The 25,886-nt window shown below is 40.9% G+C and overlaps 2 protein-coding genes across 16 annotated transcripts in view; one reads left to right on the top strand and one right to left on the bottom strand.

Moving 5' to 3' along the window:
* LOC143658678 (protein FRG2-like) overlaps nucleotides 1-7,145 on the bottom strand; it is a 22,069-nt gene extending 14,924 nt beyond the window's left edge. Inside the window, exon 1 of the mRNA XM_077130858.1 lies at nucleotides 6,574-7,145. Coding sequence (XP_076986973.1) covers nucleotides 6,574-6,589 — 16 coding nt within the window. The 5' untranslated portion in view covers nucleotides 6,590-7,145. The remainder of the gene's footprint in view (nucleotides 1-6,573) is intronic.
* ZNF331 (zinc finger protein 331) lies at nucleotides 6,667-25,886 on the top strand. 15 transcript variants are annotated; one of them, XM_077130849.1, is made up of 7 exons: nucleotides 6,704-6,896; nucleotides 8,275-8,341; nucleotides 20,318-20,376; nucleotides 20,759-20,803; nucleotides 20,883-21,017; nucleotides 21,965-22,091; nucleotides 23,001-25,886. In XM_077130849.1, the coding sequence occupies exons 6-7, from the start codon at nucleotides 22,058-22,060 to the stop codon at nucleotides 24,302-24,304; spliced, it is 1,338 nt and encodes a 445-aa protein (XP_076986964.1). In that variant the 5' UTR covers nucleotides 6,704-6,896; nucleotides 8,275-8,341; nucleotides 20,318-20,376; nucleotides 20,759-20,803; nucleotides 20,883-21,017; nucleotides 21,965-22,057; the 3' UTR covers nucleotides 24,305-25,886. The 15 variants fall into 15 exon arrangements, 14 of the variants coding, with proteins under 14 accessions (XP_076986957.1, XP_076986956.1, XP_076986964.1 ...); XM_077130853.1 differs by lacking the exon at nucleotides 20,759-20,803 and having other exon boundaries at nucleotides 20,321-20,372; XM_077130848.1 differs by having other exon boundaries at nucleotides 20,321-20,376; nucleotides 20,759-21,017.

The raw sequence follows: 25,886 nt of genomic DNA, 5'->3' as shown, positions 1-25,886 counted from the left end.
TGACTGTGTTCACCATGTGCCTTTCCAGATGAGAGAGGAACCCTGAACTTCATCGGCCTTCTTGAACCAAGGTATCTTTCCCTGGATGCCTTAGATTGGACAATTCTATAGACTTGTTTTAATTGGGACATTTTCTTAGCCTTAGAACTGTAAACCAGCAACTCATTAAATTCTCCCTTTTAAAAGCCATTCCATTTCTGGTATATTGCATTCTGGCAGCTAGCAAACTAGAACAGGGAGGGAAGTCTACCTAACTAATTCTATGAAGCCAACATCACCCTCATACCAAAGTCAGACAAAGATACTACAAGAAAAGAAAACTACAGATCAATCTCTCTAATGAATATAGATGCAAAAATCCTCAACAAAATTCTTGCAAATTGAATCCAGCAGCACATTAAAAGAATTGTACACCGTGACCAAGTAGGATTCATCCCAGGTATGCAAGGATGGTTCAACATAAGCAAATCAATTAATGGACACACCATATCAACAAGTCAAAGCAGAAAAACCACATGATCATCTCGATTGATGAAGAAAAGTATTTGACAAAATTCACCATCCTGTTTTCTTGTTGAAAACACTTCAAAAGATTGGAATATAAAGGAACTTCTATAATATGATAAAGGGAATATATGAAAACCCACAGCTAACATCATTCTCAATGGGGAAAAACTAAAAACTTTCCCCCTAAGATCAGGAAGAAGATAAGGATGTCCACTATCACCATTGTTATTCAACATTATGTTGGAAGCTCTAGCCAGAGCAATTAGACAAAAGAAAAAAAAGAAATACAAGGCATCAAAATTGGAAAGGAAGAAGTAAAACTCTCACTGTTTGCAGATGATATGGTACTATATGTTACAAACCCGGAAAAATTCACAGCAAAACTACTAGATCTAATAAATGAGTATGGCAAAGTGGCAGGCTACAAGATCAACACTCAAAAAGCTGCCATAAGTACATGGAACCTTGAGTAGGGCATAAGATTGTGTAGGTTTGTCCAGAATGATGCCCCAATAAATCCCAGAGTTATTTGAGCAGTGAATGAAAACGTATTTGCAAAGTCCCCTTGGGGGAATGGTGAGAAAGGGGGAAATTTCAGCTTCCCCAAGTGGAGAATTTATGATATTCTCACAAGCAAGTGAGAATAGGCTGAGTCCCCAATTCTGGGGGTTGTTCATATGAAATTTAACCCCACAAAGGATAGGTCAGGCCAACTTAAAATTAGACCTAAGAGTCACCCCCAAGAGAACCTCTTTTGTTGCTCAGATGTGGCCTCTCTCTCCAGCCAACACAACAAGCAAACTCACAGGACAAGACTCCCAGGGGTGTGGACCTTCCTGGCAACATGGGACAGAAATCCTAGAATGAACGAGGACTCAGCATCAAGGGATTTAGAAAACCTTCTCAACCAAAGGGGGAAGAGGGAAATGAGACAAAATGAAATGTCAATGGCTGAGAGATCCCAAACAGAGTTGAAAGGTTATCCTGGAGGTTATTCTTATGTATTAAATAGATATCACCTTGTTAGTCAAGATGTAATGGAGAGGCTGGAGGGAACTGCCTGAAAATGTAGAGCTGTGTTTCAGTAGCCATGTTTCTTGAAGATGATTGTATAATAATATAGCGTTTACAATGTGACTTTGTGATTGTGAAAACCTTGTGTCTGATGCTCCTTTTATCTACCTTATCAACGGACAAGTAAAGCATGGAATAAAAATAAATAATAGAGGGAACAAATGTTAAATTTAGATTGAAATGCTAGTGATCGATGAAAGGGAGAGGTAAGGGGTATGGTATGTATGAATTTTTTTCTGTTGTCTTTTTATTTCTTTTTCTGAATAGATGCAGATGTTCCAAGAAATTATCATGATGATGAATATGCAACTATGTGATGATATTGTGAATTACTGATTATATAGGTAGAACAAAATGATCAAAAGTTAAGAATGCATTTGTGTGTTTTTTGGCATTTTCTTAAAAATTTAAAAATTAATAAAAAAGAAGAAATGCTGGTAATCAATGAAAGAGGGGGTAAGAGATATGGTATGTATGAAATTTTTTGTTTTCTTTTTATTTCTTTTTCTGAATTGATGCAAGTGTTCTAAGAAATGATCATGATGATGAATATACAACTATGTGATGATATTGTGAGTTATTGATTATATATCAAGAATGGAATGATCATATGGTAAGAATGTGTTTGTATGTGGGTATGTTTAATAAATCAATCAATTAATTAATTTAAACAAATAAATAAATAATAGGGGGAACAAACGTTAAAGTAAATTTAGTAGATTGAAATCCTAGTGACCAGTGAAAGGTGGGGTATGAGGTCTGGTATTATGAGTTTGTTTTTCTTTTTATTTCTTTTTCTGAATTGATGCAAATGTTCTAAGAAATTATCATGGTGATGAATATACAACTTTGTGATTATATTGTGAGTTATTGATTATATACCAAGAATGGAATGATCACATGGTAAGAATGTTCCCGCTTGTATGATGTTATGTTTAAAAAATTTTTTTTTAAGATTTTTAAAATACATTCATTCCATAAAACATCAGAAGGCCTTAAACCATTTCAGTAATAATACAAATACATTTCAGTAATAATATAAATACAAGGTTAAAACCAATACAAAGTCTCATCAAAGTTAGTTACAGGCATGCACAGTGCTAAGACAAAGTTTTTTCAGCTGGCTCTGAACCTGTAAAACTCAGAACAAGTTATTTGCTGCCAACATACAAAGGAGAAACAGCCATAGCATTCATATACCGATTTCCATATGGGGAAAGGAACACAGAGAACACCACCCCATACAGTTTCAAAAATCCACAGGGCAAATTCAATTAGATTTCAAAGCTGAGAGTCATTTATCTTCAGGGCTGTAAAAAGCGGCAGTCCCACCCTTCCCAAGGGCCTATGCAGAGTCCTGCCTCTCTCCGAATGCAGCTTGGGGGACATTAGGAAGACCACTGTGTTAGTTAGATTCAGTTGTCAACTTGGCCAGGTGAGCATACCTAGTCTTGTTGCTGCGGACATAAGCCAACGGTACGTGAACCTCATCTGTTGCCAATTACATCTGCAGTCAGCTAGGAGGCGTGTCTGCTGCAATGAGTGACGTTTGACTTAATTGGCTGGTGCTTAAATGAGAGATTGCAACGTAGCACAGCCTAGCAGCTTGGCATTCCTCATCTCAGCACTAGCAGCTCAGCCCAGGTCTTTGGAGATGGAGAAAGAAATCACCCCGGGGAAAGTTGTTGGAACCCAAGGGCCTGGAGAAAAGACCAGCAGAGACCATCCTGTGCCTTCCACGTAAGAAAGAACCTCAGTGGAAAGTTAGCTGCCTTTCCTCTGAAGAACGAACAAAATAAATCCCCTTTCATTAAAATCCTATCCGTCTCTGGTGTGTTGCATTCCGGCAGCTAGCAAACTAGAACAACCACCTTTTTCTCGGCTCCACCCTCTCCAAGGATCAGGGCTAAACCTGGGCTCTCTGCCATCTCTGGGGAACATGCTCAATCCGTCCATGTTGTGGCAGCCAGGCTCTCCCCAAACCCCAAGGAATGTGCTCCACTGTGTCCCAGGCCTGAGGTGGCATGACTGCAATGAGGTGGAAGGCCCTTCCTCTGCCTTCAGAGCAAACTCACCCTCTCCACATGCTTTAGCAGGTGCACTCTCCTGGTCTGAGGCTACATGACCTCATACCCCAGCTTCCATGGTTCTGCCTCTGAAGTAATTCTCCTCCAATGTGTCCCTTCTGTGTCCCTCTCAGTCACAACTGGCAGTGGCTCTCTTTCTACAGATCCCACAACACTCTCATTGGCTTTCTATGCAATAGCCTAGGATCATGCACATCAGACATAAGGAGTTTCCACAAATCCTTCCTGGATAACTCCATACCCAATCCTGGCTTTCTCTGAAATGGCTGAGTGGTTCCACATTTAGTCCATTCTTGATATATAATCAATACCTCACAATCAATAACTCACATGAGGCACCATTCTCTGGGGTCTCCCTTCCTGGAAGCCCAGAATTTTCCAGAACATCAATTTCTGATTTCGTCGTACCCAGGAGCTCAGTTCTCAGCTTCTCTCTTTCCTTTTGCATTTCACTCTAAGCTGTGAGGGGAAATCAGACTACACTTTCCACATTTAATTTGGAGAGCTCTTCTGCTAAATATCCAATTTCACAGCTTTTAAGATCTGCCTTCCAGCCAAAACCACTAGTCAACTTTGCCAGATTATCTGCCATTTAAAACAAGGCTCACCATACTTTCAGTCTATAATAACATATGCCTCATTTCTGTCTAAGGTTTATCAGAAGTGTCTTCAGAGTCCATATTTCTACCAAGAGTCTCTTCAAAGCATTCCAGGCCTTCTCTATCAAGCTCCTCACAACTCCTCCAAAATCTTTCCCTTATCCCTTTAAAAAGCTGTTTCAGGGCGGGCCGCGGTGGCTCAGCGGGCAAGGTGCTTGCCTGCTATGCCGGAGGACCTCGGTTCGATTCCCGGCCCCAACCCATGTAACAAAAACGGAGAAACAGAATACAATAAAACAAGAAAATGTTTAAAGATGTTTCCCTTTCTTCCTTCCTTCCTTCCTTCTATCCTTCCTTCCTTCTCTCTGTCTTTCCTTTAAAAAAAAAAAAAAAAAAAAAAAAAAGCTGTTTCAACATGTTTGGTATTTGCAAACCACAGCAGTGCCGCACTTCTGGTACCAAACTGTATCAGCTAGGGTTCTCTAGAGAAACAGAATCAGCAGGGGATATCCACAGATACAAAATTTATAAAAATGCCTCAGATAGCCAAAGGAATGCAGAGTCCAGGGTCTGTAGGGCAGGCCACAGCTGGTAACCAATGAAAGTCCTCAACAAACTCTCAAGAGAGGCTGTCTGGGCAATCACAGGAATGTAAGGGTCCAAGGCCTGTAGGGCAGGCCACAAGCTGGCAACCAATGAAGGTCCTCAATGAGCTCTCAGGAGAGGCTGGAAAGGCAACTGTGGGAAGGTAAGGGTCCAAGGTCTGTAGGCAGACTGTGAAGCTGGTGACTCCAAGGAAGGGTCTGAATGAACTCCACAGGAGAGGCTCAGAGGCTGAAGCAGGAAGAGTGACTGTTTCCTCCTTAAAAGCCTTCTGGTGATTAGCTTAAACATCACTCATTACAGAAGACACTCCCCATAGCTGATTACAAATACAATCAGCTATGGATACAGTAATGTAATCATGACTTAAGTCCATGAAATGTCCTCATAGCAACAGACAGGCCAGTGCTTGCCCTACCACCTGGCCAAGTTGACACATGAACCTGACCATGGCACAAATTTACTAGGATTGGTGAGCAATTTACTGGGATTGAAATTAGGACCAGTTGGTTCAGAATATTTTCCTTTGTGGTTATTAGGCCACCTAGGGTCTGTAACAGGCAGGAGAGAGAAGGGAGGTAACTGCCTGGTTAGGAGCCTCTCAAGCACCTGAGTAGCATAAGGATTGGGCTGGGAGGGACAGAGGAAGGGGAGGTTGAGATGAAATAGGTATTTAGAATAGTGAGGGTCTGAAATTGTTCTTTCACCCCTTCCCCCATAGTCCTAGTCGTTTTTCTCTGCAGTTCTGAGGTGCAAGACTACTTTCAAGGTAATCAGGACAAGGGAGGGTGCAGGTAGTGGCACGTGAGGAGTAAGCCTAGCAACTTGGTAACGGAGAAGAAAAACAGTCTTGGTCAGGCCCAGTAAAAAAGAATCTCACAGGCAGAAACTACACCACAAACAACCCTAATCAAGGTCCCAATTACAAGATTGCTCTCAACATCACACATATACACATTCAATGTTCAGGCTCTGCGGCAGCATCAAGGAACAAAACACAATGTCCCACCTTCATAATGTGTGCCTAGATCATGCTGGGGTCCCCGGAACCAACTCAGGAGATCCCTGCAGACCTGTTAGGGCTCTAGAATCTATTCCCGCACCTAAAGCCTTCATACTCAAAGCCTAGGCTAGAATTCCCAGAAATCGTACGGTATACTACAGGCCGGCTGGACAGCATGCTCCCTTAACATTCTAGCTCACATTCTCTGGATTTCTCGTTTCTAGACTTAATTACCCACAAGTCTCTGGGCACAGCTCTTTTAGAGAGAGCCCATGTCGCGTGCTGGGAGAAATTTGAACCAGCTGGCTCGGAGATTTCCTGATTTCTCTGGTTCTGGACTACAGCTCCCAGAAGCCTTCTGTTCTGATTGTACGTAGTGGTCAATGGCTTTGGCCTAGGTCTCATCTTTCAGGGGCTCTCTGGCCCTGAACTTCATTTCCGAAAAATCTGTGGGCATGCTCCTTCGTAAAGGGACTCATGCTCCTAGCACTTGCAGATTCTCCGGCTGTGGACCACGATCCCTCCCTAAGTCTTAAGGACACAGGACTTTAGGAGTGAGACGCACGCTGTGCGCATTTTGAAGGCCGTGCTTGCAAAAATGAGGGTTCCTGGCTCTAGACCCCATTTCCCAGAAGTCCTGAGATATCGTCGCTTAATGGACGTCTGAACATCCATCCCGGGAGAATATGAACAGCCGTACCTCCAGCGCCGAGCATAGCGCCATAGGGACTACATTTCCCAGCAGTCCCCGAGGCAAGGCCCTCCGTAAGAATCGTGTCGCGTTGCGTGTTAGTCAAATCTGATCAGCGCGCTGTCCGCTCCGCGGATTCCCGGATTTTGGACTACATTTCCCAGAGGTCTCTGAGGCACGGCTCTTCTTAGGAGCCTGTCAAGATACATGCTGGGATCTGTGCGTCTACCTCGGGGGGCTCCTGAACTCAGGTTCCCGCGGGACGCGGTCGGGAATTAACCGCCGCGTTTGCGCCCTCTCCCGACGTCCGGGTGGTTGTTGGGCCGCCAGCGGTGAGTTGTTCCCAGCACGGGACCCGGCGGGGAGGGGCAGTGGAGGAGACGCTCTGGGCGAGGAGGCCAGAGACGCGGCCTCGGCCTGTGGCCCTGGGAGCGGCTGAGGAGGGAAGTGCGTGCACGAGAGGCTGCGCAGCGGGGCCGAGCCATATCCCTGCGAATGACAGTCGTATGTGTGAGCATCTGTAGGGTGACGCAGCTGGGCTCTCTCCCCGAGACTGTGACACTAAGACCTGTGAGCACCTGTGACGGTGATCGGAGCGGGCTGTGTCCCTGTCTCTGTGACGCAGGAGCGTGTTAGCATCTGTAGGGTGATGTCCCTGACAGGGAAACAGGGGGAGGCTCTGTCCCCCTGACTGTGGCACTAATGTGCGTGAGCACCTGTGATGCACGCGCGAGTTAGCATCTGTAGGGGTGGCGCTGCTGGGCCGCATTCCCTTGACTGTGATACTAGGGTGTCTGAGCTCCTGTGAGGATGAGCAGAAGAAAGCTGTGTCCCCATGTCTCTGACGCATGAGCGTATATGAGCATCTATAGCGGCCACGCAGCCAGGCTCTGTCCCCATGATTGACACCTGAGGTGTGTGAGCCCTTGCGATGGTGATCGAAGCGGGCTGTGTCCTCGTCTCCGAGGAATAGTAGGGGTGATGTGACTGGGCCGTGTCCCTGTGACTATGAGTCACCTGTGTGTGTGCATCTGGGGGCGTGCTGTCTCCAGGGCTCCACTTGAAATGAGAAACATATGTGGGGTTGGCAGGCCTGGGCAGCATCTCTGTCATGTGAGCACCACTGGCTATGACAGGACCAGGATATGTCCAGGATTGTGACTGTGTAACTGGGTGATTGGTTGTGTGGTCTTTTGAGTGAACTTGGGTCGCTGGGCTCTGTGCTGTGTGACAGTGTAACCTGTTGTTCTAGTTTCTTCACTGCTTCCTGTGCCTTCACCTTCCAGCCATGTGGGACCCTTCTAGACACAGTGGCATCAAACGGATTTGAGATCCTGGGTCCTACAATGAAAACAGCCAAGAAGGACGCAGGCATAGTCATGGGAAGAAACTTGTAGAGCCAGAAATGCTCTCCTTATAGGCTATCAAAGTGGCAAGTTGAGAGGGACTAGGAGTCTGATTCCTTTTTCGTGGGAACAGGTTCCTGACTTGGGAGCTTGGAGGGAGAAAGGAGCACATATTTCAGAACCCGGTTACTGGCACTTAGTTCCCAGGGATTTCTGAAATTGGCAGATTCCAGTGCCTTCTCATTTCTGATGGGTTTTTGATATGAGATGGGGGGGCAGATGTAGCTCTAGTGTACGTTTCCCTGATGTAGTCTGTGCTCCAGAAAGGCCCTAGAATCTTATCGTATCCTGTTCTTTCCCCCAGGCCAGCATCCTCCAAAAGAAGCATTCTGAGGAAGAAGAATAATTACACATTTTAAAATAAGGTTCAGGTGAGTTTCCTCTTGAGGACTTAAGAATATCTGTTTACTTCTCCTGAAATGTCTTCCTTAATATTGACTTATCCCGGTAATTCCTTCCTGGAGAATGAGACGGGCCATGCAAGTATATTCCCCAGTATACTCCTTGTTGATCAGCCCTCTCCAGTGAGTCTTCACAAATGCATTTGGTGTAATGTACATTTCTTTCTGTGTACTTTTTTCTTAGTGAGGAGGGGATTCATTTTTAGATGGAATCAAAACCAGATACCTTTGGACTTTTCCCCTGGCCTGATTTTCAGAGTACAGCAAAATAAGTACAATTTGCTTATTTTGGACCAGTAAATGACGAAGTTGGCAGCTTTGTGAGATTTTTAAGAATAGAACTTCACAAAGGTCTATATCAACATAAATAGAAATTTGCTCCATTAGCCAGATTTTGTTTGAAGTCTGACAGCTGGAGTTTGTTTCAGTTGCATCCTTGTGAATTGTGAGAAGCAGTGAATTGTGTTAATGACTGTGAGTTCTGGGTCTAGAGCAGGGATTGGCAAATTTTTTTCTCTGAAGGGCAAGTAGTGAATATTTTATGCTTTGTATGCCACATGTCATTGCATATTTTTCTTTTTATTAGATTTTATGTTTTAGAACAGTTTTAGATTTACAAGGAAATTTGCAAAGGTAGAACATAGTTCATATATACCATATACCCATTGTCCCTATTGTTAATACTTTACATAAGTGTGGTTCATTCATTACAATTAATAACCAGTTTTGATACATCATTATTAACTAAATATCATACTTTGTTTAGAGTTCCTTATTTTTTTATTGACAAAACATAACAACATACAAACATAAACATTCTTAACATATGAACATTCCATTCTTGGTATATAATCAATGACTCACAATATTATCACATAGTTGTATATTCATCACCATGATCATTTCTTAAAACATTTGCATCACTCCAAAAAAATGAAATAAAAAGAAAAAACTCATGAATACTATCCCTTACCCCCCCCCATTGACTGCTAGTATTTCCTTCTACCCAAAATACTTTAACCTTTGTTCCCCCATTCTTTTTTACCACTCCCTTTCATTGATCACCAGTATTTCAATCTACTCAATTTATTTTAAATTTGTTCCCCCTATTATTTATTGATTTTTAATCTATATGTTTTACTTATTTGTCCATACCTTAGATAAAAGGAGCATCAAACACAAAGTTTTCACAGTCACACAGTCACATTGCTAAAGCTATATCATTATATGATCATCTTCAAGAAACATGGCTACTGGAACACAGCTCTACAGTTTCAGGCACTTCCCTCTAGCTTCTCTAATACACATTATCTAAAAAGGGGGTATCTATATAATGTGTAAGAATAACCTCCAGGATAGCCTCTTAATTCTGTTTGTATCTCAGCCACTGACACTTTATTTTCGCTCACTTCTCTCTTCCCCCTTTAGGTCAAGAAGGTTTTCTCAATCTCTTAATGCTAAGTCCCAACTCATTCTAGGATTTCTGTCTCATATTGCCAGGGAGGTTTACACCCTTGGGGGTCACGTCCTATGTAGAGACAGGGAGGGCAATGAGTTTGCTTGCTGTGTTGGCTGAGAGGGAGATAGGCCACATCCAAGCAACAAAAGAGGTCTAGAGTTCCTTAGTTTTTACCTAATGTTCTTTTTCTGTTCTAGGATCCCATCCAAGATGTCACATTTAGTTGTCGTTTAGGTTCCTTTTTGCTGTGACAATTTCTCAGACTTTGTTTTTGACAGCCTTGACAGTTGTTTTTTTTTTTGTTAATAAAATTAACACAACATTTAGAAATCATTCCATTCTACATATGCAATCAGTAATTCTTAATATCATCACATAGATGTATGATCATCATTTCTTAGTACATTTGCATCGATTTAGGAAAAGAACTAGCAAAACAACAGAAAAAGATATAGAATGATAATATAGAGAAAAAAATGAAAATAATAATAAAAAAATTAAAATATATATATATAAAAAGGAAAAAGAAAAGAAAAACAAAAAACACAAACAAACAAACAAAAAAACTATAGCTCAGATGCAGCTTCATTCAGTGTTTTAGCATAATTACATTACAATTAGGTATTATTGTGCTGTTCATTTTTGAGTTTTTGTATTTAGTCCTGTTGCACAGTCTGTATCCCTTCAGCTCCAATTACCCATTATCTTACCCTGTTTCTAACTCCTGCTGGTCTCTGTTACCAATGACATATTCCAAGTTTATTCTTGAATGTCAGTTCACATCAGTGGGACCATACAGTATTTGTCCTTTAGTTTTTGGCTAGACTCACTCAGCATAATGTTCTCTAGGTCCATCCATGTTATTACATGCTTCATAAGTTTATTCTGTCTGTCTTCTTGTTTAATTGTTCCTTTTATTAGTAGATAGTGTCCTTCTTTGTCTCTTTTAACTGTTTTACATTTGAAGTCTAATTTGTTGGATATTAGTATAGTTACTCCTGCTCTCTTCTGGTTGTTATTTGCATGAAATATCTTTTCCCAACCTTTCACTTTCAACCTATGTTTATCTTTGGGTCTAAGATGTGTTTCCTGTAGACAGCATATAGAAGGATCCTGTTTTTTAATCCATTCTGCCAGTCTATGTCTTTTGATTGGGGAATTCAGTCCATTAACATTTAGTGTTATTACTCTTTGGATAATATTTCCTCTACCATTTTGCCTTTTGTATTATATATATCATATCTGATTTCCTTCTTTCTACACTCTTCTCCATACCTCTCTCTTCTGTCTTTTCGTATCTGACTCTAGTGCTCCCTTTAGTATTTCTTGCAGAGCTGGTCTCTTGGTCACAAATTCTCTCAGTGACTTTTTGTCTGAAAATGTTTTAATTTCTCCCTCATTTTTGAAGGACAATTTTGCTGGATATAGAAGTCTTGGTTGGCAGTTTTTCTCTTTTAGTAATTTAAGTATATCATCCCACTGTCTTCTAGCTTCCATGGTTTCTGCTGAGAAATCTACACATAGTCTTATTGGGTTTCCCTTGTATGTGATGGATTGTTTTTCTCTTGCTGCTTTCAAGATCCTCTCTTTCTCTTTGACCCCTGACATTCTAACTAGTAAGTGTCTTGGAGAATGCCTATTTGGGTCTATTCTCTTTGGGGTGCGCTGCACTTCTTGGATCTGTAATTTTAGGTCTTTCGTAAGAGTTGGGAAATTTTCAGTGATAATTTCTTCCATTAGTTTTTCTCCTCCTTTTCCCTTCTCTTCTCCTGCTGGGACACCCACAACACGTATATTTGTGCGCTTCATATTATCATTCAGTTCCCTGATCCCCTGCTCAAATTTTTCCATTCTTTTCCCTATAGTTTCTGTTTCTTTTTTGGAATTCAGATGTTCCATCCTCCAGTTCACTAATTCTATCTTCTGTCTCTTTAAATCTACCATTGTAGGTATCCATTGTTTTTTCTATCTTTTCTACTTTGTCCTTCACTCCCATAAGTTCTGTGATTTGTTTTTTCAGACTTTCTATTTCTTCTTTTTGTTCAGCCCATGTCTTCTTCATGTCCTCCCTCAATTTATCGATTTGGTTTTTGAAGAGGTTTTCCATTTCTGTTCGTATATTCAGCTCCTGTATCTCATTTGAACTATTGGTTTGTACCTTTGACTGGGCCATATCTTCAATTTTCCTAACGTGATTCGTTATTTTCTGCTGGCATCTGGGCATTTAATCAGATTTCCCTGGGTGTGGGACCCAGCAGGTTGAAAGATTTTTTTGTGAAATCTCTGGGCTCTGTTTTTCTTATCCTGCCCTGTAGGTGGCGCTCGTGGCACTCGTCTCTCTGCGGGTCCCACCAGTAAAAGATGCTGTGGCTCCTTTAACTTTGGAAAACTCTTGCTGTAGGGGAGGGTCGCCAGCCGAAGCAGCTTGGGGGAGTTCCGTTTCAAATCTCCCAGCCGGCGCGGAAATCCGCGCATGGGGGGGCCCGGCCTCCGCGGCTTGGGGGAGTGCCGGTCCAAATCTCCCAGCCGGCCAGGGATGCCAAGCGTGGGGGGGCGCGCGGCCGCCGCGGCTTGGGGGAGTGCCTATCCAACGTTCCCAGCCGGACTGGGAAGCCACGTGCATGGAAGGGACCCTCGTTGCCGGTCTCCGCGGCTTGGGGGACCTCCGATCCAATTCTCCCAGCCGGTCCGGGGGGCCACGCGTGGGGGGGGCGCCGGTCGCCGCGGCTTGAGGGGGCCGCCTGTCCAATTCTCCCAGCCGGCCCGGGAAGGAGGGAGGGAGGGACACCGGCCGCCAGCCGCCCCGGCCCGGGGAAGCGCGCGCCCCTTGGTGATCTCACCGCAGCAGATTCTCCCAGCCGGTCAGCCGTTCCAGAATGGGGTACACTGTCTTTTTGGTCTCTGTCGTGGCTCTGGGGGCTGTTCTGTACCGTTTCTATTTCTTTAGTAGCCGTTCTGGAGGAGGAACTAAGACCCGCGCGTCTTACTAAGCCGCCATCTTCTCCGGAAGTCAGCCTTGACAGTTTTGGAGGGTACTGATCCCATATTTCATAGGATGCCTGTTCTAGTTTGCTAGCTGCCGGAATGTAACACACCAGAGACGGATTGGCTTTTAATAAAAGGGGATTTATCTTGTTAGTTCTTCAAAGGCAACTAACTTTCCACTGAGGTTCTTTCTTGCATGGGAAGGCACAGGATGGTCTCTGCTGGCCTTCTCTCCAGGATCCTGGGTTCCAGCAACTCCCCGGGGTGATGTCTTCCTGCATCTCCAAAGGCCTGGGCTGAGCTGTGAGTGCTGAGATGAGGAATGCCGAGCTGCTTAGGCTGTGCTACGTTGTGCTGTCTCATTTAAGCCAGTTAAGTTAACATTAACCAGCCAGTTAAGTCAAACATCATTCATTGCAGCAGGCACGCCTCCTAACCGACTGCAGATGTGATCAGCAACAGATGAGGTTCACGTACCATTGGCTCATGCCTGCAGCAACAAAACTAGGTACGTTCACCTGGCCAAGTTGACAACTGAATCTAACTACCACAATGCCCTCTACGATAATTTGTCTGATATTTTTCTCATTGTGAGGCTGGGATTATGAGTTTTGAGGAGGAAGATCACAGAGGTTAAGTGCCTTGTTCTTCACATCATATCAAGGTGCATACTGTCACCGTGAAGCATAACAGTTGGTGTTGACCCTGATCACCCAGCTGAGGTTATGTTTATTTGACCCTGATCACCCAGCTGAGGTTATGTTTATTCTGCTTTTCCACACTGGACTCTTGAGACGGAAGTTGTTTTGCACAGTGCACACCTGAGGAGGAATTGTACTCCCTCCTCCTCCTTTGTGGCTTTGTTTTTTGTTTTCACAACCCTTTAAAAATGTGAAAAAATATTTTTGACTCGAAGGTAAAACAAAAGATGGGCTGCAGGCCAGATTCGGTCTGCAGGTAGGAGTTTGCCCAGCCTGATCTAGAGTATCAGAGTTGCAAACCCATCTCTGCCTCTTCCCAGTTTTTTGAGCTCTATAAACATAGTTTTGTTATGAGGATGAGTTGTGTTACAGTAAATAAAAACCTTAGAACATCACCTAGATCAGAAGCACTTCAGTGAATATTAACTGATAGTGTGATATGGTAATTCTGGGTGTTCTGTAGATAAGGAGCCCCATACATGTGGAGATAATTGTGATAGGTGCTAATGAGTTCCAAAAATGAGCCAGAGCCTTAAATATTCTGGAATTGCTGTGTGTTTTTGTAATGTGGTTTTTTTCCTAAGAAAGCTTATAATTTCATGGGATTGTCAAGGGTGTACATGTCCTAAAAAGATTTAGATCCATTGGTGGAAGCAAGGACTGCAGGCTTATAACAAAACTGCCATGTAACAAAATGTGTTCAGAGGTTCCAGGAATTAGGAAATCAGAACATTTGGGGGGACTCATTCTTCCTATCGTAGGCCTCTTTGTTCAGCGTTCCCTTAATGACTAGAATATATTCCCTCTCCCCCACTCCGCTGCCCTTCTCTCCTTAGTTAATTTTAGTTTTTAAAATTTGGTACCATCTTAAATTACATTCCTCATGATAGGATTAATGCAAGCCTGCTCCAAAAAAGTCAGTGACCTAAGGAATTCATAAAAAAGAAACTCAAAATTACCCATAGTCGTGTCATCCAGAGATAATTATTCTTAATATTTTGGTATTTATGTTTCCACTCCTTTTGTCCCCTCTCAGCATGTGTTATGGTTTTGTTTCTGAAACATAAAAGCCTGCTGTTTATGTAAATGAGCTAAATAAAGATTCTCCAAGTCTTAGCTTACTAAAGGAATCCGACCCAGCCATAGATTGCATTATAACTGTATACATGTTGGGAGAAGAGGTGTGCCACTGATCCCCTTCCTGCTTTGGAAAACCTCTCATCAATCTATACCTTCTAGCATTAGAGATATGCTACCTTATCATTGAAAACTAATTCCAGCACAATAAATTATCAAGAAAGACAGCATTTCAGAATTCTATTGTCTAGAAATTGAATGTTTCTTTCACAGGACATGACGATAATGACTGATGTCATTGTGCCTTGCCAATATGGATTGTATAAGTATTTCCAAGAACAGATATATGAAAAAAATAATAAGTTATCACATAGAAGATAAAATTCAGCCTTTTACTAATGTTCTCAATTTATTGTCATTTCAGATTAGATTCCTTGAGCTAGATTTTTGATGCATATTTGTCCCACTCTCTCTCAACTTACTTGCTCATGGAGAGAGACCAGTTCCTACTTACATGTCTTAGAATCTTTATTGCTAATGTTATTTTAAAAGAATTTCATTCTTTAGAGTAAGCTTAGAAAGTTTTTTTAGTTATTGAGACAGCAGTTTGAGAAGTACATATTTTACCATGAGAAAAAAGAGAAACAGCAGACTTGAATTTCTCTTCTAAAAACAGACTGAGATATGTGTAACAGCTAACTTATTATGTAATTGTTACATATTATGTGTTTTCATAGATTATCTTACTATTTAGGACAGACACACATGATAGGTACTGTTTTTATCCCAGTTTTGCCATTAGAAAACAGGTACAGTGAGGTTGGTAACTGTCATAGCTCAAACTCATCTCCCAAAAATCAGACCACAGAGCCAGTGTGCTTAATTTCACCTTTTTTTTTCTTTCTTTTTCTTTTCTTTTTTTTTTTCCTAACATACTTTTTTATTTTTTTGCATAGGCAGGCACCAGAAATCAAACCTGGGTCTCTGGCATGGCAGGCAAGAATTCTGCCACTGAGCCACCATTGCACCACCCTAAATACTTTTTTAAACCTACTTTCTTCACTTGGTAATTCATCATCAATTTTTTTCTCAGTTATATTTGAGTCAGTATCATTATTAGTAAACACATTGTATGCCACCAAATAGCAGATCATAATTTATTTAATCTATCATGTATTGGGATATATTTCCCTTTTTTACATTAAAAAAATTTTTCTCTGGAAAATCTGAATAAGATAAAGGAATTGTGATAGCATACTATATTTTTAAAATATGTTACTGTTTCAAGAAACTTGGTAAAAGGTACACAGAATTTCTGTATTATTTGGGACATGGTCATGTTTATAACTGCATGTGAATCTAAAATTATCTGAACTAAAATATTCTTTCCCAGAAAAAAAATGTATCTGAACAGTTTTGTGTATACGGTAGTGAACTTCTGTAGCTATTTCCTGGAGCTAAATTCCTAAAAGTAGAATTTTGAGTCGAAAGCAGACGTTTGTTAAATGCCTACAGTATGCCAGATCCCTGTACTTGGAGTGGTAAAATGACTAAAAAGACATAGTCACTGTCTGCCCAGTGCTTATCATCTAGCCAGGAAGGAAAATTCCAAGGAGGGAAGCCTAAGGCAGCCTGTGGCCAAGACCTGTAGAGAGGTCAGGTGATGACCCTCATGGGTCCTCAGTCACGATTTCAGGTCATGACTGAATACACAGGATCTATGTGGAGATAAATGGAATTTTATTTTCTCACCTTCATACTTTGTGTATTTTTCTACTAGCATTTGATGCAAAGGGAAAGTAGTAGGGTAAAATGATCTAGCAGTTGTCCACAAGACATCATGGCTGAAGGACGAGTTCAGGAGCAAAATTAACCCTCCCATCATGATGTAAAAAGAAGCAGCATTGAGACAACTTTCCGTACCTGCAAGGCAGCACTTAAAACTTTAGCCGTTTTTCCCAGTCATTGTGCCACCATTTGTAGGCATATGTAGATATCAAAGAATTGGTTTAGGTATTGGGAACTGAAAGAAAACAAAGAAAAGCTATTCAGTGCAATAATCCAAACTTAACGTATTTTGAGGGAAAAAAACCTCAAATTTAAGATAATGTTTTAAAAAGAAAGTTTTTCTATCCTTTAAGAGTATAAAGTAGGTAACAACATGGATGGACCTTAAGGACATTATGCTGAGTGAGATTACCCAGAAAAAAAAGGACAAATACTGTATGGTCTCACTGATTTGAACTGACATTAGTGAATAAACTTGGAGAATTTCGTTGGTTACAGAGGTCATCAGGAGATAGAAATAGGGTAAGATATTGGGTAATTGGAGCTGAAGGGATACAGATTGTGCAACAAGACTGAATGTAAAAACTCAGAAATGGACAGCACAATACTACCTAACTGTAATACAATTATGTTAAAACACTGAATGAAGCTGAATATGAGAATGATAGAGGGAGGAGGGCTGGGGGCACAAATGAAATCAGAAAGAAAGATAGACGATAAAGATTGAGATGGTATAATCTAGGAATGCCTAGACTGTGTAATGATAGTGACTAAATGTAAAAATTTTAAAAATGTTTTTGCATGAGGAAGAACAAAGGAATGTCATTACTGCAGGGTGCTGAAACTAGATGGTAATTAATATTTTAAAATTTCAACTTGTGTGTGAGACTAAAGCAAAAAATGTTTATTTCATACAAAATTTATATTTTGACTAGTGCATTTCCTAATATAACTTATGTAGACAGCTTAATTGAATACCATAAGTACATGGAACCTTGAGTAGAGCGTGAGATTTTGTTGGTCTGTCCAGAGTGATGCCCCGATAAATCCCAGAGTGGTTTGAACAGTGAGTGGAAAAGTATTTGCAAAGTCCCCTTCAGGGAGTGGTGAGAATGGGGGAAAATTCAACTTCCCCAAGTTGAGTTCTTGAAATTCTCACAAGCAGTGTGGACAACCAAAGCTATAGGCTGAGCCCCCAGTCTTGGGATTTGTTCATATGAAACTTAACCCCACAAAGGACAGGTGAAGTCTACTTAAAATTTAGGCCTAAGAATCACCCCCAAGAGAACCTCTTTTGTTGCTCAGATGTGGCCTTTCTCTCCAGCCAGCAACAACAAGCAAACTCACCACCCTCTCCCTGTCTATGTGGAACATGACTCCCAGGAGTGTGGACCTTCCTGGCAACGTGGGACTGAAATCCTAGAATGAACTGAGACTCAGCATCAAGGAATTGAGAAAACCTTCTCGACCAAAAGGGGAAAGAGTGAAATGAGACAAAATAAAGTGTCAATGGCTGAGAGATTCCAGAGTCAAGAGGTTATCTGGAGGTTATTCTTATACATTAAATAGATATCACCTTGTTAGTCAAGATGTAATGGAGAGGCTGGAGGGAACTGCCTGAAAATATAGAGCTGTGTTCCAGTAGCCAGGTTTCTTGAAGATGATTGTATAATGATATAGCTTTAACAATGTGACTGTGTGATTGTGAAAACCTTGTGTCTGATGCTCCTTTTATCTACCTTGTCAACAGACGAGTAGAGCATATGGAATAAAAATAAATAATAGGGGGCGGGCCACGGTGGCTCAGCAGGTAAGAATGCTTGCCTGCCAAGCCCGAGGACCCGGGTTCGATTCCCGGTGCCTGCCCATGTAAAAAAAATGAAAATAAAAAATAAATAAATAAATAAATAATAGGGAGAACAAATGTTAAAATAAATTTAGTTTGAATTGCTAGTGATCAATGAAAGGGAGGGGTAAGGGTATGGTATATATGAATTTTTTTGTTTTTTTTTATTTCCTTTTCTGAATAGATGCAAATGTTCCAAGAAATGATCATGATGATGAATATGCAACTATGTGATGATATTGTGAATTACTGATTATGTATGTAGAATGGAATGATCAAAAGTTAAAAAAAAAGTATAGTTGCCTCTTAAATTTAAAGTAAATACACAAATACGTTCATATATCAAGCTACTGCATAGCTGTTGTTACAACATTTAGTTAGGTGTACTTAATAAGAAGGAACTCAAGGTCAAAGGATGTATGAGGGGTCCCCAAGACTTATCACCAGCTTTAGTGGTTCTCCAGAAAGACTCACAAGACTCAGCATATAGTCAACCTTATAGCTAAGATTTATTACAATGAAGGATACAAAGTAAAATTACCAAAGGAAAGCCAGGCACATGGGACAATGCATATAGGAAACCAGGCACAAGCATCCAAGAATCCTCTTTCTGTGGGTTACTCAGGACATCTTTAATGCTTCCAGCAACAACTGGTGACAACACGTATGAAGTACTATGTACCAAGGAAATTCACCTAAGCCTGAGTACAGGGTTTTTTTTAGCTGGGGTCTGTCATGTAGGTACCGTATGCCTAGCACATACCAAAATTCCAGACTCCCAGAGGAAAGGTTTAGGAATGGTATAACCTGCATTGCTTGTACATTTTAGACACAGTAAACCACCCTTCTCATTGGGGGATAGTGGGAACACGCCCCAAATCCAGGTTCCCAGATGCCAGCTAAGGGCCATTCCTGCAAGAAGGCCTTTCTGAGTCTCAGGCCTGCCAAATTAATCCATTTTACACAAGGGGTATATAGCTTTCCAGTCTTTTTCTTTCTGTTGATTTCCTTGTTGTTAGTATCTATCTGTCTCTCTTTTTTTTCCCACAAATCATCATATTTGTGGCATCGTATCATCCTGTTTGGTAGCCTTATTTTTCTACTGACAATACATCTGAAATATTTTCCGTGTCCTTAAGTATTTCTGCTGACATTTAATAACCACTTACCATGTTACAGTTGATGCATATATTTATGCAGTTGGCTTTTCTGGACTCAGAGTGATGAACCCGGCCTGGGCAATTTCCTCTCCAGCCTGTCCAACTGCCATGTCTTAACTAACAACCACCTGATGTAGAGACCAGAAGAGGTTCTGTTTTGGATGATGCAGCCCCTCTTTACCTTGGACGATGTGACTGGAGGGAGCAGGATGTGCTCAGTGTGAGACTTAAGCAGCCTAAGCATCCAACCTTAAGTCCCAACCCTCCAAATGGGGAGCTGACCAGATATCCTCCTTCTGAAGAGTCTAGGTCTGGCTTCAAGGCAGAAACTCTTCTTTTCAGCTGAGTTTCCTGAGGTTTCAGGGATAGCTTAGATTTATCCAGAATCCTTCCAGTCTTCCCATGGTTTGCGTGTGTGTGTGTGTGTGTGTGTGTGTGTTGTGTGTGTGTGTGTGTGTGTGTGTTGCGGGGAGAGTGTCAGGAGTACTTTTAGAAGTAAATATGAAAGAGCAAAAAGCTGTGTTAAGTCATTTTGGGAACCCATGGTACACCTGATTTTTTTTTTTTAATGCAGTTTTCTTTTTCTTTAACATGGGCAGGCACCAGGAATCGAACCTGGGTCTCCGGCATGGCAGATGAGAACTCTGCCACTGCACCACCATGGCCCGCCCTTTTAATGCAGTTTTTGTTTGTTTGTTTGTTTTTTGTTTTGTTTTTACTATTATTATTACTTTTATTTTTTTCTCTATATTAACATTCTATATCTTTTTCTGTTGTGTTGCTAGTTCTTTTAATGCAGTTTTATTGAGATATTTTCACACTCCATACAAACCATCCAAAATATATAATCATTGGCTCACTATATCGTACACTGATTTTAATGCCTCTTTTTCCTCCCCTAACTCTGGCTTCTCTGGACTTTGTCTTCAGTAGAGGAAATCCAAAGAGGACTGATCAGTTCTTGAGTTTTAAAACTATGGCCCACGTAAGTATGTATTTCTCTTTCCTTCTTGAAGTGTCACATTTTGGTTCTGCAGATATTTTCATTAATAATCTTGAATCCTGCTACCTAAGTTAGCCCCATCTAATTACCTCTTTCCATTTCTTCCTGTTCCAGTGAATGGTAATGCCATCTAGCCCCATTTCCTCCTTTATGGCTAATGTTCACTTAATCATTGGACATTTTACTCAATGTTTCCTGTGTGCTTAGTTTTTGTCAACAGTGATACTGGGAACAACGAAGGAATAGAGAGAGTCCCTTGAGGGAAATATTTAAGTCAAGACTGTGGTTTGATGAGTAATTAGAGATTTTGGTCCCTTTTGACCATATGAGAAAACTAAAATTCTCCACTGATTTTGTTTTCCTGGTAGATAAGAAGGAGTGTTCATATTCATTGGTCTCAGCCTTAGTGTATGGTGAGATCTCAAGAATTATGAGGCTTTTAGAATTAGGTAGGGATGTGATTAGGACCTAAAGAGATCATGTCCTTGCCAGGGAAACAGAGAGATGAATTTTGTTATTGAACGGACCTGCTGGACTTGGGTAACCTCTATGTGATTGTGGATCCTTCAACACCAGTGTCCTCTAAATCAGGAACAAGGAAAAGGCAGGGGCAGTGGATGGTAAGAGGTAAGAAGGTCATCCAATGCAGAAGTGCAAGTTGATCCTATACTTCCAGAATGTGGGAAACCTTAGATGTTTGGGTCAACCTAAGCGTATAACTATAATAGAATCAGCAAGTCTGATTTGTCTGTAGAATGAAGTGAAAATATGAAGTATGTTTTTGTCATTTTAAAGGAAGACTAAAATGTAATCTGGCATTATGATGAACTTGAAGTTAAACCCTGTATTCTAAATTTGAACCCTGTATTCTAAGACAAATATTTTTTAACTCTTTTTTTTAATTTTTTTAATACCAAAAAACACCAAACAAATGCAGATGTTCCTATTTTGATCATTCTGTTCTACATATATAATCAGTAATTCCCAATATCATCACATAGTTGCATATTCATCATCATGATCAATTCTTGGAACATTTGCATCTATTCGGAAAAAGAAATAAAACGAAAACAGAAAAAAAAAATTTATACATAACCATACCCCTTACCACTCCCTTTCATTGATCACTAGCAATTCAAACTAAATTTATTTTAACATTTGTTTCCCCTATATAGGACAAATATTTTAATATTAACATTTGGGAAACAAACTCTCATGTTAGTTTTTCTTTTCCCTTGAAAGGATAAAGGTGCTATAGGAATCCACACTTGCTGAGAATATGAGACAGGCTCTGTGCTTGAAAACAGGAGGAAAACTGGGTTATTTTATCCATTACTGGGCAGGTTTGGAATTCCACAGGGTGTAGGGCATTTTCTCTGCAGCAGTTGGGTTCTTCAGTCCAGTAGGCATTCTGCTTCAGTCACTGCCATGTCCTTCCTGCCCTTTACCCATATCGCAGCCTTTCTGTCCACTCAGTAGACTCACCCCTCCCACAGGGTGGCTCTTCCTCTCCTTTCCTTAGTCTTGAAACAGACACCTTTAATTTCATCAGTAACGTGGGGTTTTATTTTCAGGGTCTGGTGAAATTCTCAGATGTAGCCATAGACTTCTCCCCAGAGGAGTGGGCATGTCTGGACTCTGCTCAGAGGGACCTGTACTGGGATGTGATGCTAGAGAACTACAGTAATTTGGTCTCACTGGGTAAGTCACCAGCCTCAATAATTTAGACTCTGCTCCCTGGAATACCAGCTTTCTGCGCTGTAAATTTCAGGACTTTCTTTCAAGAAACTAGCTAAAGTTTTTTTTCCTGTTTCCAAGGAAATGTTTTGAAACATTAATTCTTTAAAGAAAAGCTTTGTCCAAATGCTAATTAGTTACACATTGGCATTGTTATTATTAGATGAGGAGGATAAAAACTTTGCTCTTTTCCTTCATCAGATTTTATAGTAAGGCTTTTTTTTGTTTCCTAGAATGCTCCAAAATTGGTCATTTAGCCTTTTTAATATCATTCTGAACTCCTGGATTTAAACCTGTTTGTTGTTAGTCCATTGCAGTTAGTTATCCTTATTGATTCCTAGATTCTTCTAAACTTTTCCTCAGAGGTGTTTCACATTTTACTAAGTTTAATCTTCATAGATTGTCTTTTTTGTTGATTTTGGACATTGGTCCTTTTAAACAGATGAACTTTTAATTATATGTTATATATAAATGTATCCATTTCAGAATATCAGTTTTATATTCAGCTATCCAATTGCATTTTCTTATTTTTTTACGGTGGCTCTATAGTTGATTTTCATGCGTTTTCCAGCCATGTCATCGCATCCTCTACAAATTCTACTTCTTTTTCATGTCTGTTTTTTTTAGGTTTGCATCTCTAATTTATTTTTGCTTAACTGTGTCATCTGATAGAAAATAATGGTCAGTACGTTTGCTTTGTTTTACTTTAGTAGAAATGCCTCCAAGATTTCTTCATTAAGTATTACAGGGTCAGAAAGAGAATCTGTATCTTAACAAGACCTAGGAAATTTTTATTTCTACTAAAGAAGATTTTTTTGTTGTTTTTGTTTTTCTTGAAAGGAAACAAGATACATTTGTTATTTTTTCCCCCAGATTTGGAGTCAGCATATGAGACCAAGAGTTTACCTATGGAAAAGAACATTTATGAAATAAATTTTTCCCATTGGAATTCCAATGGAAAAAATAAATCCCATGGCCTTGACTGGAAGGATAATGGTGAGTTTGGAGGACCACAGGGCCATCAGGAGGAATATTTCAATCAAATGATAATCAATGGTGGGAAAATGCCCACTTATAAAGAAAGCCCGCCTCTTAGATCACATCAGAGAGTTCCTGGTAGAGAGAGTTCCTATGAATGTAAGGAATGTGGAAAGGCCTTTAGTCGTAGCTATCAACTGACTCAACATCAGAAGATTCATACTGGTGAAAAACCTTATCAGTGTAAGGAATGTAAAAAGGCTTTTCGTTGGGGCAATCAGCTTACCCAGCATCAGAAAATTCATACTGGTGAGAAACCTTATGAGTGTAAGGACTGCGGAAAGGCCTTTCGATGGGGCTCAAGCCTCGTTATTCATAAGAGAATTCATACTGGTGAGAAACCCTATGAATGTAAAGACTGTGGAAAAGCCTTTAGACGTGGTGACGAACTCACTCAACATCAAAGATTTCATACTGGTGAGAAGGACTATGAATGTAAAGAATGCGGGAAGACCTTTAGCCGTGTGTATAAACTTATTCAACATAAGAGAATTCATAGTGGTGAAAAACCCTTTGAATGTAAAGACTGTGGAAAAGCCTTTATTTGTGGATCAAGCCTCATTCAGCATAAGAGAATTCATACTGGTGAGAAGCCCTTTGAATGTCAAGAATGTGGGAAGGCTTTTACTCGCGTAAATTATCTTACTCAACATCAAAAAATTCATACAGGTGAGAAACCTCATGAATGTAAGGAATGTGGGAAAGCCTTTCGTTGGGGGTCAAGCCTTGTTAAGCATGAGAGAATTCATACGGGTGAGAAGCCATATAAATGTACAGAATGTGGGAAGGGCTTTAACTGTGGTTACCACCTTACCCAGCATGAGAGAATTCATACTGGTGAGACGCCTTATAAATGTAAGGCATGTGGAAAAGCCTTTATCTATGGGTCAAGCCTTGTTAAACATGAGAGGATTCATACAGGTAAGAAACCCTATGAATGTAAAGAATGTGGGAATACTTTCAGTCACAGCCATCAGCTTACACAGCATCAGAAAAGTCACACTAGTGAGGACACCTATGAATGTAAGGAATGTGGGAAGGCCTATAGTCACATAAGCCATCTTAGAGAACACCAGAGATTTCATACTGGTAGGAGTCAGGAAAACCTGGAGACAGCCTTCATACCTCCATCAACATGAGGAGAATTTATGATATGATTTAATATAATGATGTCAGTCATTCTTCTGCTTGTAGACTATCAGAATAGTCACACTAAAGGCACATCTGGAGAATGGAGAAAACACTTTTTCTTCATACTGACAACATACTCAGTCTAGGCTTTTTTTTTTTTTTTCCTGGCTAGGTCAGTTGTAACGAATGCATAGAAACCGTCCAGTACCATTTAATCTTGGCTAAACTTCAGCAGATTCATTGTAAGGAGTAACTCTGTTAATGTAATAGGGTTCACACCCTACTTATCATCCTCACCATCCCACCTCTTTTTTCCCTATGAGATGGTAGGCAGATACTACCCCTGTGCATTGTTTATAAAATGGAGATAATCACACCTACTGAAGACTGCTGCTAAATGTGTTTGAAACGTGTAAATTCCTTGCAAGTGTGTCTGGAACATTGTGTAAACTCAATAAACATTAGCTGTTGTTCTTACGGTCAGTTCCCATTAGTATTGCTGCGTGCCCTTACACAAGGAAGATTGCTAGGTGCAATGAGCTGAGAAATGACTATCATACATCCAGAAGAAAACATAGAAAATTATCTTCACAAGCTGGGGTTAGACAAAAATTTTTTAGCACACAAAAGATACTAAACAGAAAATAAAAAGTTAATAAACTGGACCTCATCAAAATTACAAAGTTCCATTCACCAAATGATGTCACTAAGATAGCAAAAAGACAAGAAACAGACTGGGAGAAGATACTCATTCTACATATACCTGACAAAGGACTCACAAAATATTTTTTTTAATTCCTCAAGTTAATAATAACCAGCCAATAAAGTGGGGGGGGGGGGGCGTTTGAATAAATACTTAATAAGAGAAGACATTCAAATAGCCAGTAAGTAAAGTAAGTTAGTTAGTTCCCTGGGGGAGGCTTGAGATCCTAGAGCAGACATAGGAGAATGATGCAAGAGGGAAATGGGCCGAGGCCCAAGACAGGAGTCCTGGAAGAGTTGGGTAAGTAGTTAGACCAGGGGAGGGATCTGAGCTCTTTTAAGAAGGGAAATGCATTATCTTGAGGAAAAGCCTGAAACTATAGGCAAGAGAGAAGCAAGAACTTGTAGAAATGAGTCTGAAAAGATGAGAGGTGTTAATGGGAACTGGAGGGCCTGGAGTATGGAGAAAGACATGGACAGTTTCTGAGAGACTGAAGAAGGGGCTAGAGACCAGGTGAGTGGCCTGTGGGAGCCAGAGGAGGGTGTGCATGCTTGGGAGCATTGCCTGGGAGACCTAGGGTAGGGGCTAAAGCAGTGAGAGAAACCTGGGCATGGTGGTAGGGGGGATTAGAGCCTCCAGAAGTGCCCTATAAAGGCTGACAGATGATCCAGAATGTAGGATTCAAGTCTGGCTTGCGTTGAGTTATGGTTACATTTCAGTCAGAGCTTCTTAGTCCTTGGGTTATGTAAACCATGTAGGGCTGGGTGAAGGGTTTGGCTCCTCTGGAGGGAAAGAGTAATGAAGCATGTTGGGGTAGGGGTGCCAGGCGTAAACCCAGGCCTGAGAGGTAGGAGTCTTTCTAGACAAAGTTTCAGCACCCTTACTAA

This window comes from Tamandua tetradactyla, chromosome 16, assembly GCF_023851605.1.
Source record: "Tamandua tetradactyla isolate mTamTet1 chromosome 16, mTamTet1.pri, whole genome shotgun sequence".
NCBI lineage: Eukaryota > Metazoa > Chordata > Mammalia > Pilosa > Myrmecophagidae > Tamandua > Tamandua tetradactyla.
Note: the sequence above shows the minus strand (reverse complement) of the source record. Positions and strands in the feature narration are given on the sequence as shown.

What these genes read in the sequence shown, in the direction of transcription:
- ZNF331 (XM_077130842.1), top strand. An exon ending in CAGTAATTTGGTCTCACTGG is followed by an intron (nt 22,092 to 23,000) that starts GTAAGTCACCAG and finishes TTTTTCCCCCAG; the next exon opens with ATTTGGAGTCAGCATATGAG.